This window comes from Sinocyclocheilus grahami, unplaced genomic scaffold (assembly GCF_001515645.1).
Source record: "Sinocyclocheilus grahami isolate Dianchi unplaced genomic scaffold, SAMN03320097.WGS_v1.1 scaffold14.1, whole genome shotgun sequence".
NCBI classification, from domain to species: Eukaryota; Metazoa; Chordata; class Actinopteri; order Cypriniformes; family Cyprinidae; genus Sinocyclocheilus; species Sinocyclocheilus grahami.
The window spans coordinates 669563-684386 of NW_015505193.1; the positions used below are offsets into that span (position 1 = coordinate 669563).

Genomic DNA, 14824 nt, shown 5'->3' on the forward strand with positions numbered 1-14824 from the left:
TCGGGACGAGTGCAGAGATGTATCGCGCCTCTGTGTGTGAGAGACGCTGTGTGGTGTGTGTGTGTGTGTGTGTGTGTGTGTGTGTGTGTCTACATCTGCACTCTCCAATCTCTAGTATCTCTGCTCTAAAGCTGGTAACACTAGGCTGTCTGTAATAGAATTGCATAATGCTGCTTATGAGAGTGTGTTGCTGTGTCATTGTCCAGACACTCGTCACAAGCTATCGGTCAATTAAACAATGTGTGAAGACAGACCTGTCATCTGTCCATCTCTATCAAGACCCGCAAGAGTGAAAATGAGCGTGTGTGTGTGTCTCTTGTGTTAGTGTTTATCCAGCAATAACAGATGAAAGCTCTTTGACAGTGGAGGCAATATGTTTCGCCTCAGTGAAGCGATGAAGACAGCGCTGTGTACAATTAACTTACCCAAACAAATCCCTTTATGTGCTCTGACTGTGTGTGTGTGTGTGTGTGTGTGTGTGTGTGTGTGTGTGTGTGTGTGTGAGAGAGTGTGTTACACACAAATATGCATGTGTATTTACTTGTGCATGTCCACAAATGTGTGTGATTTTAAGCTTGGGATTGTTTTGTGTGTGTGTGTGTGTGTGTGTGTGTGTGTGTGTGTGTGTGTGTGTGTGTGAGATTTAGCATCGATTACTGAAGTGATTTCGGTCATGCATATCATATTCTGAAGCCTGAACTAATGTTCATTCAGATTTGTCGTGACTCGAGTGACATCAATCTCATTCTCTTGAGCTCTCTCATCCTCTGTCTCTTTTCTTCTTTGCTTCTTTTCATCCCTCATTCTCTGTAGTTGACCTCAGTACTTAGATTAGAGTTCTGTAGGTTAGAAGATTAGCATATTTATTTGAATTAAGTGTATGTTTTTTGTAATTAGGCATATATTTAACAGTATATTTATTTAACATTTTTACCTAAATCTTCCAGTATAGTAGAATAATGTGTGGTTTTTAGTGCATGTGTTGAGATCATCTATATGCTTCTGTACTTTTAAACTTTACATTTTAAACTGTACTTTTAAATAGTAATCCTCATTTTCATCCAGTGAAATTCTTTCTTGAAGGACATTATCCCTCCCTTTTCTTAGGACTAGCAATTGACCAATTATTATTCATGGCTGTTACGGAAACTAAACACTATTGATTATTTAAAAAGGGGAGGGGCTGTTCAGTATGCACCACCCCCAGTGTTATCTATCTATATCTATATTTTTATTACTAGCTTTTATTAATATTTTGAATGAGCTTTTATCATTATATTTTCAGTTTTCATTTAAATTTGTTAAAATATTTTGTAATTTCTAATGTACTCTTGTCATTTTAAAAATAGTTTTTTACTGTTTAGATTTAATTTGGTTTTATTTCAGTTTTTGTTTTAGTGTCTGTTTAATTTTAGTGTTTCTTTATTTCCAGTTTTAGTGCATGAGCTTATTTCAGTTAGTTGCCCAGGCAACATTTCTAACTTTTTATTGAGTTTTATTTTTTCATCTATTTATATTGTATTTTATTTCAGCTTCATTTCAATTAACAAAAATGTTTTAATAGTTTTAGTTTTACATCATGCCTACACCGGAAAGACTCCACCACATGAAATTACAATAAATACATGCACTCATCATGGCATTTCATCTTTTACTTAATTAAATTAATTATTTCATTAACTTGAAGTCTTTAGGCATTCATTTTAATAAACTAATTAACCTAAATATATGTAAACTGAAATAAAGAGTAAAAGAGTAGAATACTTATTTTGAGTGTAGACTTGATTTAACTTTTAGCTCAGCAGGTCACCTCAGAAAATAGTCTTATTTAAAGGACTTCCAACCACACTCTTCTTAGCAGACCATCTGTGTGCTGCTCTTCAAGGAATTATTCCTGTCCTATGGTTCTTATATGGTTCAGAATACCCGCACACTATTTAGAATGCTGTTCAGCTAGTGTATACTGCATTTATACACACTTACCAACACATTGGAATTTCCATCAGCACTGCTGCAGTGTGCAGCGGGATCTGGAGGACATGTCTGGAATCCGTAAACACCTACAGACTCACACAGACTCTCTCTCTCTCTCTCCGCCCCTGCCTCAGTCGATGACTCATCCTTCTGAATCACCCAAATAGTTCTGTTTCTATTTTTAGTCTCATTTATGGGTTTGGGTGCAGAAACTCCCTCTGTTTTTTTTTTTCTTCTTTCTCTGGTTTGATGTTTTAGCAGACTCTCACGGCCCCTCTCACTGTCTGTCTCTCTTACGTATATGACAGTCACTTTTTTATGTTTTCACATATTGACTGAGTTTAAACTTTTTATGGTGCCGCCTTGTGTCATTCGCAGAATTATTTGTTTTGTTCGCTAAGGTAAGCATCACTGTTACTATTGATAATAGTTTAAGTTAGTGATTTTAAATCTATGAATTTAAGTATGTACAAGTAGCGTTTAACATCCTGCACCGTTTGGGCTACAGACTTGAATGATAACGGAAATCATGCCACTTGAAGGTGTGCTATTACATTTCCAAGCCATCAGACCTACAATTTTCACCTGTGGGCAATAAAATGCGAAAAAAAAATCCCATAGACTTGCACTGAAGGAGAGACCTGAGACATTTCGAGAGACCAGAATATCATTGAGACACACTATGTTACACACTAGTTACATTGGTGCCGTGACCCGGATGGGAGTGAGAGTTAGGGGAGTGAGTGTAACGGAGGCCAGCTGGTAAGAGCTGCGCAGGCAAATCACACTCCCCTGATCTCAGGTGCACTAGCAACTGACACTAGAGTCTGTAGTCCCTGTAAGCGTTCCCACCTCCCATGCTGGCAGCCCGATTTCGCGTCACGTTCGGAGCAGGACGGTTAGGACAAGAAGGGTTACACATAGAGTGGTGGTCTCTTTTGACTCAGGCCAGTAAGTAACAACCCAGAAGACCACAGAAACAACCTAGCAAGCACCCAGAACACCCTGGCATAGTGTTTTCTTTTTGTGTTTTTAAATCTAGTTCATCTTGTAATTGTATAATTTTATAATGTATGTAAGTGTTTAAATACAGTACCTTGTAAATACATTCAGTTCTCCCAGCAGGGTCTCTCGCTCTCACACACACACACACACACACACTGATGCACATCCATTGAGTTCAAATTAGTCATTTTTTAGGTATTTTTTTTACTGTTTTACTGAGCAAATTAATTACTTTCATAGTACAGCTAACAAGTGTTTTAACACCCTTTTTCAACCTGGTACCACAAAGGCTGCACTTATTTGATCAAAAATGCAGTAAAACCGTAATATTGTGAAACATTTTTACAATTTAAAATAACTGTTTTGTTATTGAATATATTTGAAAATGCAATTTATTCCTGTGATGCAAAGCTGAATTTACAGCATCATTACTCCAGTCCTCAGTGGCACATGATCCTTCGGAAATTAGTCTAATATGCTGATTTGCTGCTCAAGAACTTAATGCATCCTTGCTGAATACAACCATTACTTTCTTAGAAAATAAATCTTACTTGACCCCAAACTGTTAAATGGTAATGGGTTCGATTCACAGGGATCACTCTGATCAAATGTATATCCTGAATGCACTGTAAGTCACTTTAGATTTAAAAAAAACCCCTCTGGCAAATGAATAAAGGTGCATTTAGAAAATCAGGAAGAGTGAAAGAGAGAGAGATATCAGTAAGTGAGAGGAAAGTTAGTGAGATAACAGCAGGAATGTATTCCATTAAATTAGCTTTCATTAATTTCTTTTCTGCAGGTTAAATGTGATTTTTACATGTGTGTTTTGCATACTACTCAGAGATAGTTACCGGTATAGTCTGAATATGGATGTATATGTTTAACCTTGCTTTATCCTGGAAGGAATGTTTTATAACAGAGTCAACTGTATTTGTACTGCAATGTGGTTGCTAGGGTGTTTCGAGTGCTTGCTAAGTCATTTTAAGGTTGTTAGGGTGTTCTGCATGGCTGCAAAATCAAGAGGAAAAAAATAAGGTGTACAAATAATTTTCACTCAGAAACTGCTAGTAAATTTTGCAATTAATTACAAGAAACAGCAAGTAACATTGAATTAAATATTGTTCTTAAATATTGTTCTTATAAAACATACTACAATAATATTTGTTTCATTATAGCTTTGAAAAACACATTTTACATTGTGGGTTCTTCGATATGCTGGTATGGCTAGATATGGCTTCAGCAGTGGTAATAGTGATGCTGGCCTTATCAAACACCACTAATGATTATGTGCCTGCACAGCCTGAAGTGAAGTGAATGAAGTGTGTCACATGATCAGATGTGTTGAAGGGTAGACAGGTTTGGCCTGGTGTGACTGTCGAGTGGGTGAAGGTGAGAGCGTGCAATCTAACGAAGGCCTGTCTGCTCTGATGCATTTCTGGGAGGTTAGAACTCATTCCCAGGGCTCACAGTGCCGCTGTTGGTGATTGTGTGTTATTGTGTTGCCATGCTTCCAGAGTTACCATGACAATACATTTGATGAGATCACAGTCCTGGTTTTTGGCAGGGTTACACTTCTACACACACACACACACACACACACGCAAAAACACAGTGTTTGTATATACAGTGAAGTAGACTGATTGATTGATTGTATCTTTGAGTTTTTGAAGGGCACATTATAAACAAAATTATTAGTAGTAGTGGTAGTTGAATAATAATACACTTTTTTTCTGAAATAATCTGTGTAAAGTTTGTAAAGTATCCTTGTGTTTTGTAAAGGCTCTATATAAAAACAATATATATTATTATTAATATTAGATTTTTTTTTTTAAGTATTCTTGAGTTTTGGAAAAGCACTATATAAACAATAATTAATATTATTATATTAATGTTACTGCTGCTGCTGTTATTAATAGTAGCATAATAATAGAGTTTTTATGAATTAATCTGAGTGTAAAGTTTTTAAAGTATCCCTGAGTTTTGGAAATGTGCCTTATAAATAAAGATTTATTATTATTACTTTTTATGAATTAATCTGACTGATTGTAAACTAGCTTAGTTTTAGATAGGCGTTATATAAATAAAAATTATTAATAGTAGTAGTATTGTTTTGTTTATAAAATGCAAAATAGAGTGTTTTTTTATATATAGACCTATTTTCTGCATTAGCATACATTTTGGATTAACGTATTTAAATTTCCTACTTGTTATATATTATGATGTTTGTGCAGAACTGTGGTCAAATATTGTTTATTTACACTCTGTACATTGATTGATTGATTGATATTTTTCTCTGTTCACACAATCATTGTCACATCAGCAGAAAAGTCATTTCAGAGACAGAGAAGGGTTGATTAAAAATGATCAGCATTTGAAAACAAAAAAATGTAGGAATGTCTGTACGAATGTACAGCAAGTCTGGTAACACTTTATTTTAAGGTCCAATTGTCTATATTTACTAGTTGCTTATTAGCATGCATATTACTAGCATATTGCATGTTTATTAGTACTCAAAAAGCACATATTAATGCCTTATTCTGCATGACCATATTCTAGATTCCTTAATCCTACGCCATACCTCAATTTAACAACTACCTTATAAACAATTTATAAGCAGCAATTTTGGAGTTTGTTCAGGGAAAACTCTTAGTTAATAGTGAATGTGTTCCCTATTCTGAAGTGTTACTGTGAGTCTCTTTACATAGGAAAGCTTTTGCTGAAGTGCTGCTTACTGCTCACGTACACTGCTGTATATTTTTAGTGAAAGAAAAGATTACTTCCCTCTGAGTCTCCCAGATTCATCTCTCTCGGGTCTCAACATTCATAATCCTCATCTTATGACTTGGGAGAAATGGGCTGCTTGCTGTAAGAGAGACACTCAAACGCAGCGACTCCTTTCTCTCATCTCGGCGCAAAAAAGTGGGTCGGCTCCATGCAGGGCAGTCAGAGGCCATGGAGAGATAGAGATATGTCTGGGAGAAAGCAGGAGAGATTTTAAAAAGTGTTGAGGATGGAGGGAGAGAGTGTAAGCGTGAGGTAATGGCGAAATCACGTCAGCAGCTATTCTACTTCTGAACAATCTGATCAAGCGTGGAAAGAGACCTGCCGCCCCATTGATCTGACCTATTTACTGCACCATATGTGTGTGTGTGTGTGTGTGTGTGTGTTAGAGTTAGTGTGCTTTGTTTGGGTCTACGTGGACCGTCATCTTGGCTTTCTAAACCTCGTGAGTCTCTCTGATGTGTGTTAGGATGGAGGCCCCCGTTGGCCATAGCTTTTGAAAGCAAACTCGGCTTTCAGATGAGAACAGGACAGACCCCACTCACACGTCTGTTCAGAGTGGCAGAGAGAGATCACAGTGAAAGGTAAAGAGTCAAGGGCTAAATGTATCTATCAGTGTGGTGAACTGGGACACTGTTGTCTGGCCAAAGGCACAAGCTCTTCTTAGAGCACTGGCCCTTCAGTACTAGATATCCACAGCAGAACATCAGAGATATGACTACAGCACCAATATGGCAAAAGCACAACTACTGGTCAATTAATCAGCTGATATTTGGCCAAGGTTCGCAATATCAGCTGATAACCATGTTCACTTGGTCTATTAACAATCATGCACTTAACAAGTGTTTGTCTCCCTACTTTGTCAATTCCAAATTCTACTGACAGCTCTTTTTTTATATTTATTTATCTTAAATCATTTGTAATTAATGTATTCATCATTTATGCATATTTATTTAGATATATGTATATGTATCTGTATTAAATTTATTTATATTTATTTTGATATATACAGTATGTATTAGTCTATACAATTGTATTGTAACACCTAACTTTTTGATGCTACATAAAGATTGAGGGACCACAGAGACTGATTCATTTCAGTGAGCCATGTGTATTAAAGACATACTGTGAGACACACATTCATATCACACTTTTCTGCCTTTAAAGTGGAAAATATGAGACCAGCAGTCCTTAAATGAAGCAAGAAAGAATCGGAACCAGCAAACGATTCATCCGTTTGTTGATCATAGAATAAGATGAGTAGATGTTTGGATGAAGACAATTAGCCCCTTTTTGTCTAGGTCCTGTTTATATCTGTGCTGTTTCCTCTCTCATACAAGAACCCTCTGCATTTAAACAAACATACAATCAACACGTGTTTAGTATTAACCCCTAACAGAAAGCATATTTACAAACTCTACATACATACAAAACAACGCCTTACTTACATTTGAGAGCAAGAACAAATTGTTCCTCAAATCAGGGCACCAGCAAAAGTGAAGACATTCCATGTGCTTAGCACACTACTTCCTGCCTAATGCTACTTCTTTACCCCCTTTTAGGCAAATGAGCAACTCAGAATACAGAGCGCCCCCTAATGATTGGTATAGCTATAACATGCAAAGAACTACTGGGAACAAATGTGACAGTAAAACTGTTACAGTATTTTTCCATTTATGTTTACAATTTATTAAAATTCTTTTTTAATAACTTTTAATTAAACCGCACAAAAGACGAGTAGCGAAGCAACAGTGTGTACTAAAGCAACCAACACCAGACAATGAACGGAAAGAACTGAAGGGCTTAAATACAAAGGCAAACAAACTCAATACAAAACAAATGTGCTCTAATTAGTGACAATGTATAACCATGACAACTGATAAGCAGCAACATAGGAACAAGGAAACAAAGAGAAACGAACTAAAAGTCCAATCAGTGTCATTTCCTGTTTTGATGGGGATGAAAAAAAAAGTTATTTATATCCGCAGCGGATAAAATCTTCAAGATGGCATGGTGCCTCTTTCACACAGCTGATGTAAAACAGAGAAATCCTCACAGTGCCTCATATGCTGGAGATCTATTCTGCCATTTGTTTTGATTTGAAAAAAATCTGCATATTAGACTTCTTTAGGCTTTAAGTGTGCTCTCATTTCAAAATCTGTTTGAGTTCTGGCCGTCCACATCCCATCTGTGGCATACGGACGGTTCCCATAATCCCTCGCTGGCACCGAGGCCCTGCCATGCATGGTGCTGTTCATTTAAAATAGGAGCATATTTTTCAAAAGCATTTAGCACATTAAACTGTTGACCCTGAGGGTGAGTGTGATTGGTTAAGGGGCTTTGACAAGCTGCAATCATTGATCACGTCATCAGATTACCACGATGAAGCTTTGAGACTCTTTTGAGACCTTTGTAGACTGTCACTCAACTGATCAAGGCTTTACAGAGAGTCATTTTTGCTTCCGAAGTATGTGATTTGCCATTGAAGTCATTGTCTGCTGACTGATTATTCCTCCCAAGGTGACTTGATTCTCCTGTATGGATTTGTGTAGTTTCCTGCAGTTTTTTGCTCTATTCTCATGCAAGAGTGTTTGTCAGGTTACTCTTAATTTTTCTGACAGCCCTTTTATCTCACTATGAGTTCAGTGAGGCAGTCTTGTTGTATGTGTGTGTGGGATTGTGTTCATTTGGCCACTGTATTGGAATAAATGGTCTAGTTGTTCGTTTAGCCGTCTGGAATGGATGTGACTCAGCTGTGTTTTACAAACTTTTAATCTCATTTCCGGATCCGGTCCGGTCGAACATATCCCATTCCTGAACAGATAATAGATTGATTCATATACAGTGTGTGTTCATGTAGTTTGTCATTTGACAGATGATTGCTGCGTATAGCCCTCAGAGATCTCTCTGTTTTTCTTTTTTTCTCTGTAAGAATGATAAATGATTGCATTATTCTTCTTACTCTGGACACAGATGGCGAGGACCCCTGTAATCAACTACGCACACATGCACATGTCCATGCGCAGTTATTTATGAGTAAAGATTATGCATTATGCATTAAATCAGATCAGATTTTTGTGTGTGTATTCAAGTAACTTACTTGCTGTCGTTGAATTGTATTATAATCATATCGGTAATCAGCCATTTATTTATATATACAGTTTTTTTTATATATAAATATGTATTTTTATCATTTAAATAATTGTATAAAGTTGTATAAATTTATAATTGTGTTTATAGTGTATTTATATTAGAATGTATAATTTTCAATCCTTTAATTTTTTTTATATTTTATGTATTTATATTTATCCATAAAGTTTGTTATATAAAATGTATATAATTTTTTATAATGTATTATAGGTATAATCAAGAAGCGTACCTTTGCAATGGAACAGATGTCAAATATTATTCATGAACATTCAAAAATATAAATGTTTAGTGTGTTTTCATTTTCAGTAGAAACGATTTGGTGGTTGTTACTCGTGCAAAACCAAAGCAATGCTAGGATGTGCTGGTTGGTTGCAAGGACATTGATAAGTGGTTAGTACAGTAGAATGTTCTAGGTGGTTTCATACTGGTGCAAGAGAGTCAAAAGAGTGCAAAGCTTACTGACAAATTTTTAATGCTTTTGGTTCGGTCTGTGTTCAAATCCCTGTAGGCAATAATAATACCAGTGCTTATATATCACCCTCTTTCTCTCTCCTGTGGGTTTGATCTGTGCGTCCTTCCTTGCCTTCAAGTCATTAAAATGCTAATGCATGCTTTAACTTCTCAATTCTGTGGTGACAGAGTAGGACACAGAGTCAGTAGATGTAACTCTCGCTTTTCTCTCTCTCTCTCTCTCTCTCTCTCTCTCTCTCTCTCTTTTATATACATTTATATACATTTATTTCTTCAGATTTACTGTATGTTTAATTTCAGATATTGTAGGTCAAATTTTCTTCATCATTTTAGTTTATAATATAGTTTTTTCTGCACCAATTGCAGTTATAATTTAGTTTTTCATGACCATTTTTCATCATCTCTCTCTGATCCTTTTGTCTCTTGTCAGAAGTAGAGCAAGTCATATGCAACATAGGGGTAATAATGTTGGGTAGCAAACCACATTTTACTCGTATTATTAGTTTGAACTGTATCTATAAGTATTAGTATATATCCAGCTTTCACCTTTTTACCTAACTGTAAACATCACCAAAAATGTGGTCAGTATAAATGTATGCGGTTGTACGTAATATAATACAATATTCATCTGCCATTCCTTTTTTGGGCTGAAAGAAAGTTGAGTTGTACAGTATGTTGTCATAGTACACCGAACCTGTTTATTTCAAAACTTTCATTTATCATAATATGACTCCTTTAAACACACTCGTGGCACTTCGCAGACTGTCACATGAAGAGAGGACTGAAGAAGAGCAGACATGTACAGAAGGAATACTAGAGTGTGACACAGGAAGGAGACAGGGGACGGAAGAAAAAGACAGGAAATATGCATTAGTAATCAGACCAGAGCACGTGGGTCACTGAGTTTATTAAGAAAAGGGGGAGACAGAGAGGAAGACATGTTGAATTCAATAACACTGAGAGCAAAGTGTAATTCAATAAGCGCTCTAACACAATTTCTAATGTATCACGGAAAGAAATGCATGTGTTTGACTGTTTGTTCTTGCCAGAAAATGTTTGTAAGATTCATTATTTGTAAGATTCTTGGGGTGTGTTTGTGTATGAACGTGAATATGTGTATATGTGTGTCAGAAGATTGGTCTTCTGTAGGGGAGCAGTGCATTGATTTCCAGCCCAAAGTCCAATCACATAAATCTAGTCCTGCTTGAGACACCAGCCCTATTAGCCAGAACCTCTGACTGGATTAACGAGACCACATTCCCTCACACACATACACACACACACACACAAATATACAGTTGACCTTGCCTGTGCATTTAATTAAGATTTTCTGCATTTTTGCACATAAACAGACACCCACATTGTCACAGACGGCTGATTAGAGACATGTGATCAGCTCTGAAATGCAATGCAAATATGATTAACGGCATTGAAAATGATAAATATGGTAGTTACGATGATTAATGTCAATTTGTGTCATATTTGTCTTTCAGAGACGAGAGAGGACCGAAACAAGAGGCTGTTCAGACATTACACTGTGGGCTCCTATGACAACTTTACCTCATATAGGTAATGTATGTAGAGTATGTGTGCATGCATAAATAATAATATGGGCATTTTGGTTATCAGTAGTTCAAGCCTAACCTGTGAAGTCTGTTATTTGAAGTATTGAGTCTCTACTGCCATCTAGAGGATAGAGGTTGTGAACACACATTGCCTCATGTTTTTGTTTTTTGCCGCTCATATTTGTGACCCTGGCCCACAAAACCAGTCATAAGGGTAAATTTTTTGAAATTGATATTTATACATAATCTGAAAGCTGAATAAATAAGCTTTCCTTTGATGTATGATTACATCAATAATTCTTTATTATGTATGTTAGGGTAGGACAATATTTGGCCGAGATATAACTATTTGAAAATCTGTAATATGACGGTGCAAAAAAAATCAAAATACTGAGAAAATCGCCTTTAAAGTTGTCCAAAGGAAGTTCTTAGCAATGCATATTACTAATAAAAAATTAAGTTTTGATATATTTATGGTAGAAAATTTACAAAATATCTTCATGGAACATGATCTTTACTTAATATCCTAATGATTTTTGGCATAAAAGAAAAATCGATAATTTTGACCCATACAATGTATTTTTGGCTATTGCTAGAAATATACCCCAGCGACTTAAGACTGGTTTTGTGGTCAGGGGTCACATTTGCTTTTAATTTAAACACACATTTAGTCCTCATTTCACATTTGATTGCATGCAACATATTTCTTTTTGTTTCTGTTTGTTTTAGAGTAAAAAATAAATGCTTAAGTACTCGATTCCCTTGAGAACGGAGAACTACATTACATTTTACAGCTGAGTGTAATAAAAAACAGTCAGCGCATGCTATTAAAGAAGATGTCATGTTTTACATTATGCGCAATGTTACAGTGTAATTGGATATGCAAAGCTATTTGTGAATAATATCTGTTTCTCAAGGGACGGTCAAATTAGATTATATGAATGCAGTTAATTCTGTCTCACCAATAAATATGAGCAACAAGATATGATGTCATATGCTTTAATATAATAAATAACAAAATAAATGTATTTTCTATATTTTATACATCATTTTATAATATTATTTTATGCATTTACTTTATTCAAAATTAATACATTTTGGTATCTACTACAATTTCTCACAACATTGCACAAACAGCTTTTCGTTATAAGTTTCTATACTACAAAAGTAGTAAAGGTTTGTATATTGTAAACTTATATTGTTGCAAAACTGTCTAAATTATTTGATTTACACCCAAGAAGCCAAATGAAGACGTAAAACGTCTTTCCACTGTACAAAGTTGCAGGTCAGAGTTCATCATGTTGAAAAAAACAAAAAAAATCATCATGTTTGAACTCTCTGCAGCTATAGACCTTAATCAGACTAGTGCATATTTAATTTTGGAGATTCTACTAGTTCTGCCTAGTGTGACCGCAACACATAAGCTAGTTTTTGTTACTGCGATTGTAATTCTGTTGATTCTGCATGTGTAATATATTTTGGAAATTAAAGACTGATTGATGAGATGGGATGCATATTTGTGGAATCGAGTGAGAGAGAGAACCAGAGAGGATTCATTACTGGAGTCTCTCTGTCAAACTGATACTTCTCACTCCATTCAACAACAGCAAACAGGTCTAGAACATCAGCGCTAAAGAACTGCACCCAGTAAAATCAATTACCTTCTGAAGTGGACTCGAAACATACAAGACAAATGATGTTAAAATCATCAGATATGAATGAATGACCATCACTTTACTGAAATCCTCTGTAGGGGCTCCTAACTCAAGATGCGTTTAGACTAACAGTGATTAAACTGTTGGAAGTTGCCAAGATGGAACTCCAAATTCACTGTACTTTTAAGCTACACTGTACTTACTTTTTAAGTTTTAAGTTTAAAATCAAATTAATTGTAAATCTACTATTACATTTAAAATGCAAATATTAGCATGTGAGTACGCCAAACTGTTCAGCTAATATGAGAAGTCTGCTAATCAGTTAAATGTTAGCATGTGAACTACATTAAATCTATTAACAGATATGATATTAAGTATTTTTAATATTGTATATATTAGCACATCAGTGCCAAACTACATTCAGCTATAATAATAGATTTAAACTGTAAATGTTAGCATGTAAGTATGCCAAACTATGTTCCGCTAAGTCTGTTAATTCAGCACGAGTTAGCACACATTGGCCTAGCTGTGAAAAGCTAGCTCACAGACACAAAGCACACATTAACTGGCTGAAGTTCAAATGTGTGCTGTCAACTCCCTCTTCACTCTTCTCACAATTGTTCATTATATGTGAATGTCAGTCGCCGTACAGAGGTGTATCTTCATTGACATGGGAAAAAGTGGAGCTAACACACTCATGCACGTTCTCCTCGGCTCAGGAGATCATTTTAGGGAGTCGTGTGCACTACATTGACAAGAAGTCAGCGCTACAGGAAACCTTCTTCCTGAGGTCTAATGGCCATTATATTCATTTTCACACTTCATTATCTTATCATTAGGCGCTAGATTAGCTGAACTTGGCTGTGAGGGCTTTTGTAAGTTTACAACAAATATTTGAAATGTTTAATGCGTTTATATAATTGAAAAATTACATAAGGCATGAACCAACCCAGACAATGTACACACACATATGTATATATTGTGGTGGGAGGAGCAAACGACAGACACAGTGAGTGTGGCGTCAAGCCTCAGAGAGGCTTTTATTTAACAGAAAATTAAAATAAATTGTGGCCCGGGCGTGAGAGGCGGCGGTGGCTTCTGTCAGGAACCTGGTGAAGGGTGGCGATTAAAAAGACGGGGTGTCGATGATAATTAGGGGGAGGCAGCCATTATGTCACTATATATATATTATATATATATATATATACAGTTGCTATAGAAAGCCCCCCTTTAAAATAATCACATTTTGTTGCTTTGCAGCCTGAAATGAAGACGGACACAGTTTTTGTTTTATTCAGCTGTATTTACTCAGTGCAACTTATAACATTCAAGTGAAAGATATAATACCAACATGTCAGGGAAAGAAAAAAAACAATCACTGAGTTGGAAAAAGGATCACCCCCTTGTGTCAGTATTTTGTTGAACCAGCTTTTGCTTTGATTACAGCCTTTAGTCTGCGGTATTTGTCTCTACTAACTTTGCACATCTAGACTTTGCAATATTTGCCCACTCTTCTTTGCAGAACTGCTCAAGTTCAGTTAAATTTGATGGTGAGCATTTGTGGACTGCAGTCTTCAAGTCATTCCACAGATTCTCAGTGAGGTTTAAGTCCAGGCTCTGACTGGGCCATGCAAGGACATTCACCTTTTTCTCCTTCAACCACTCTGTGCTCAGTTTTGCTGTGTGCTTTGGGTCATTGTCATGTTGGAAGGTAAACCTTCTTCCCACTGACAACTTTCTCGCAGAGGGCAGCAGATTTTCCTCAAGAATTTGATGGTATTTTGCCCCATCCATTTTTCCTTCTATCCTGATAAGTGCTCCAGTCCCTGCTGCAGAGAAACTCCCCCATAACAGGATATTACCACCTCGATGCTTTATTGTAGGAATGCTGTTATTTGGATGGTGACCTGTATTGGATTTCCACCAGACATAATGCAGACCTGCCAACCTGTGCGCATTTTGCATAGCGTATACGCATTTTAACCTCAAAGTACGCTGGTACGATTAGTCACTCTAAACTACGCAAAAAACCTGGTGACGCCTCTGTCCACGTGAAGTATTCAAAACAAGCAACAGAAAAAGATGAAGAGTTCAACAAACCCAATTTTTTTTTGCGTTTTATTTCTCTCCAAGCTGGCTATAAACAAAGGTATTTACTGAACCGTGGGTTAACTGTATTGTTGCATACGTACTGTCCCCCCCCCCCCCCCGGGCCCCCCCTGG

At 36.3% G+C, this 14824-nt stretch overlaps 1 protein-coding gene across 6 annotated transcripts in view; it reads left to right on the plus strand.

Annotated features, from left to right (window-relative positions):
* Positions 1 to 14824, plus strand: part of LOC107599926 (SH3 and multiple ankyrin repeat domains protein 3-like) — a 78058-nt gene that overhangs the window by 39894 nt on the left and 23340 nt on the right. For all 6 annotated transcript variants that reach the window (XR_001610718.1, XM_016291662.1, XM_016291672.1 and 3 more), the window contains one exon: positions 10875 to 10950. Coding sequence is in view for 5 of the 6 variants with exons in the window: in XM_016291662.1 (XP_016147148.1) it covers positions 10875 to 10950 (76 nt within the window). In the remaining variant the exon portion in view is untranslated. The remainder of the gene's footprint in view (positions 1 to 10874; positions 10951 to 14824) is intronic.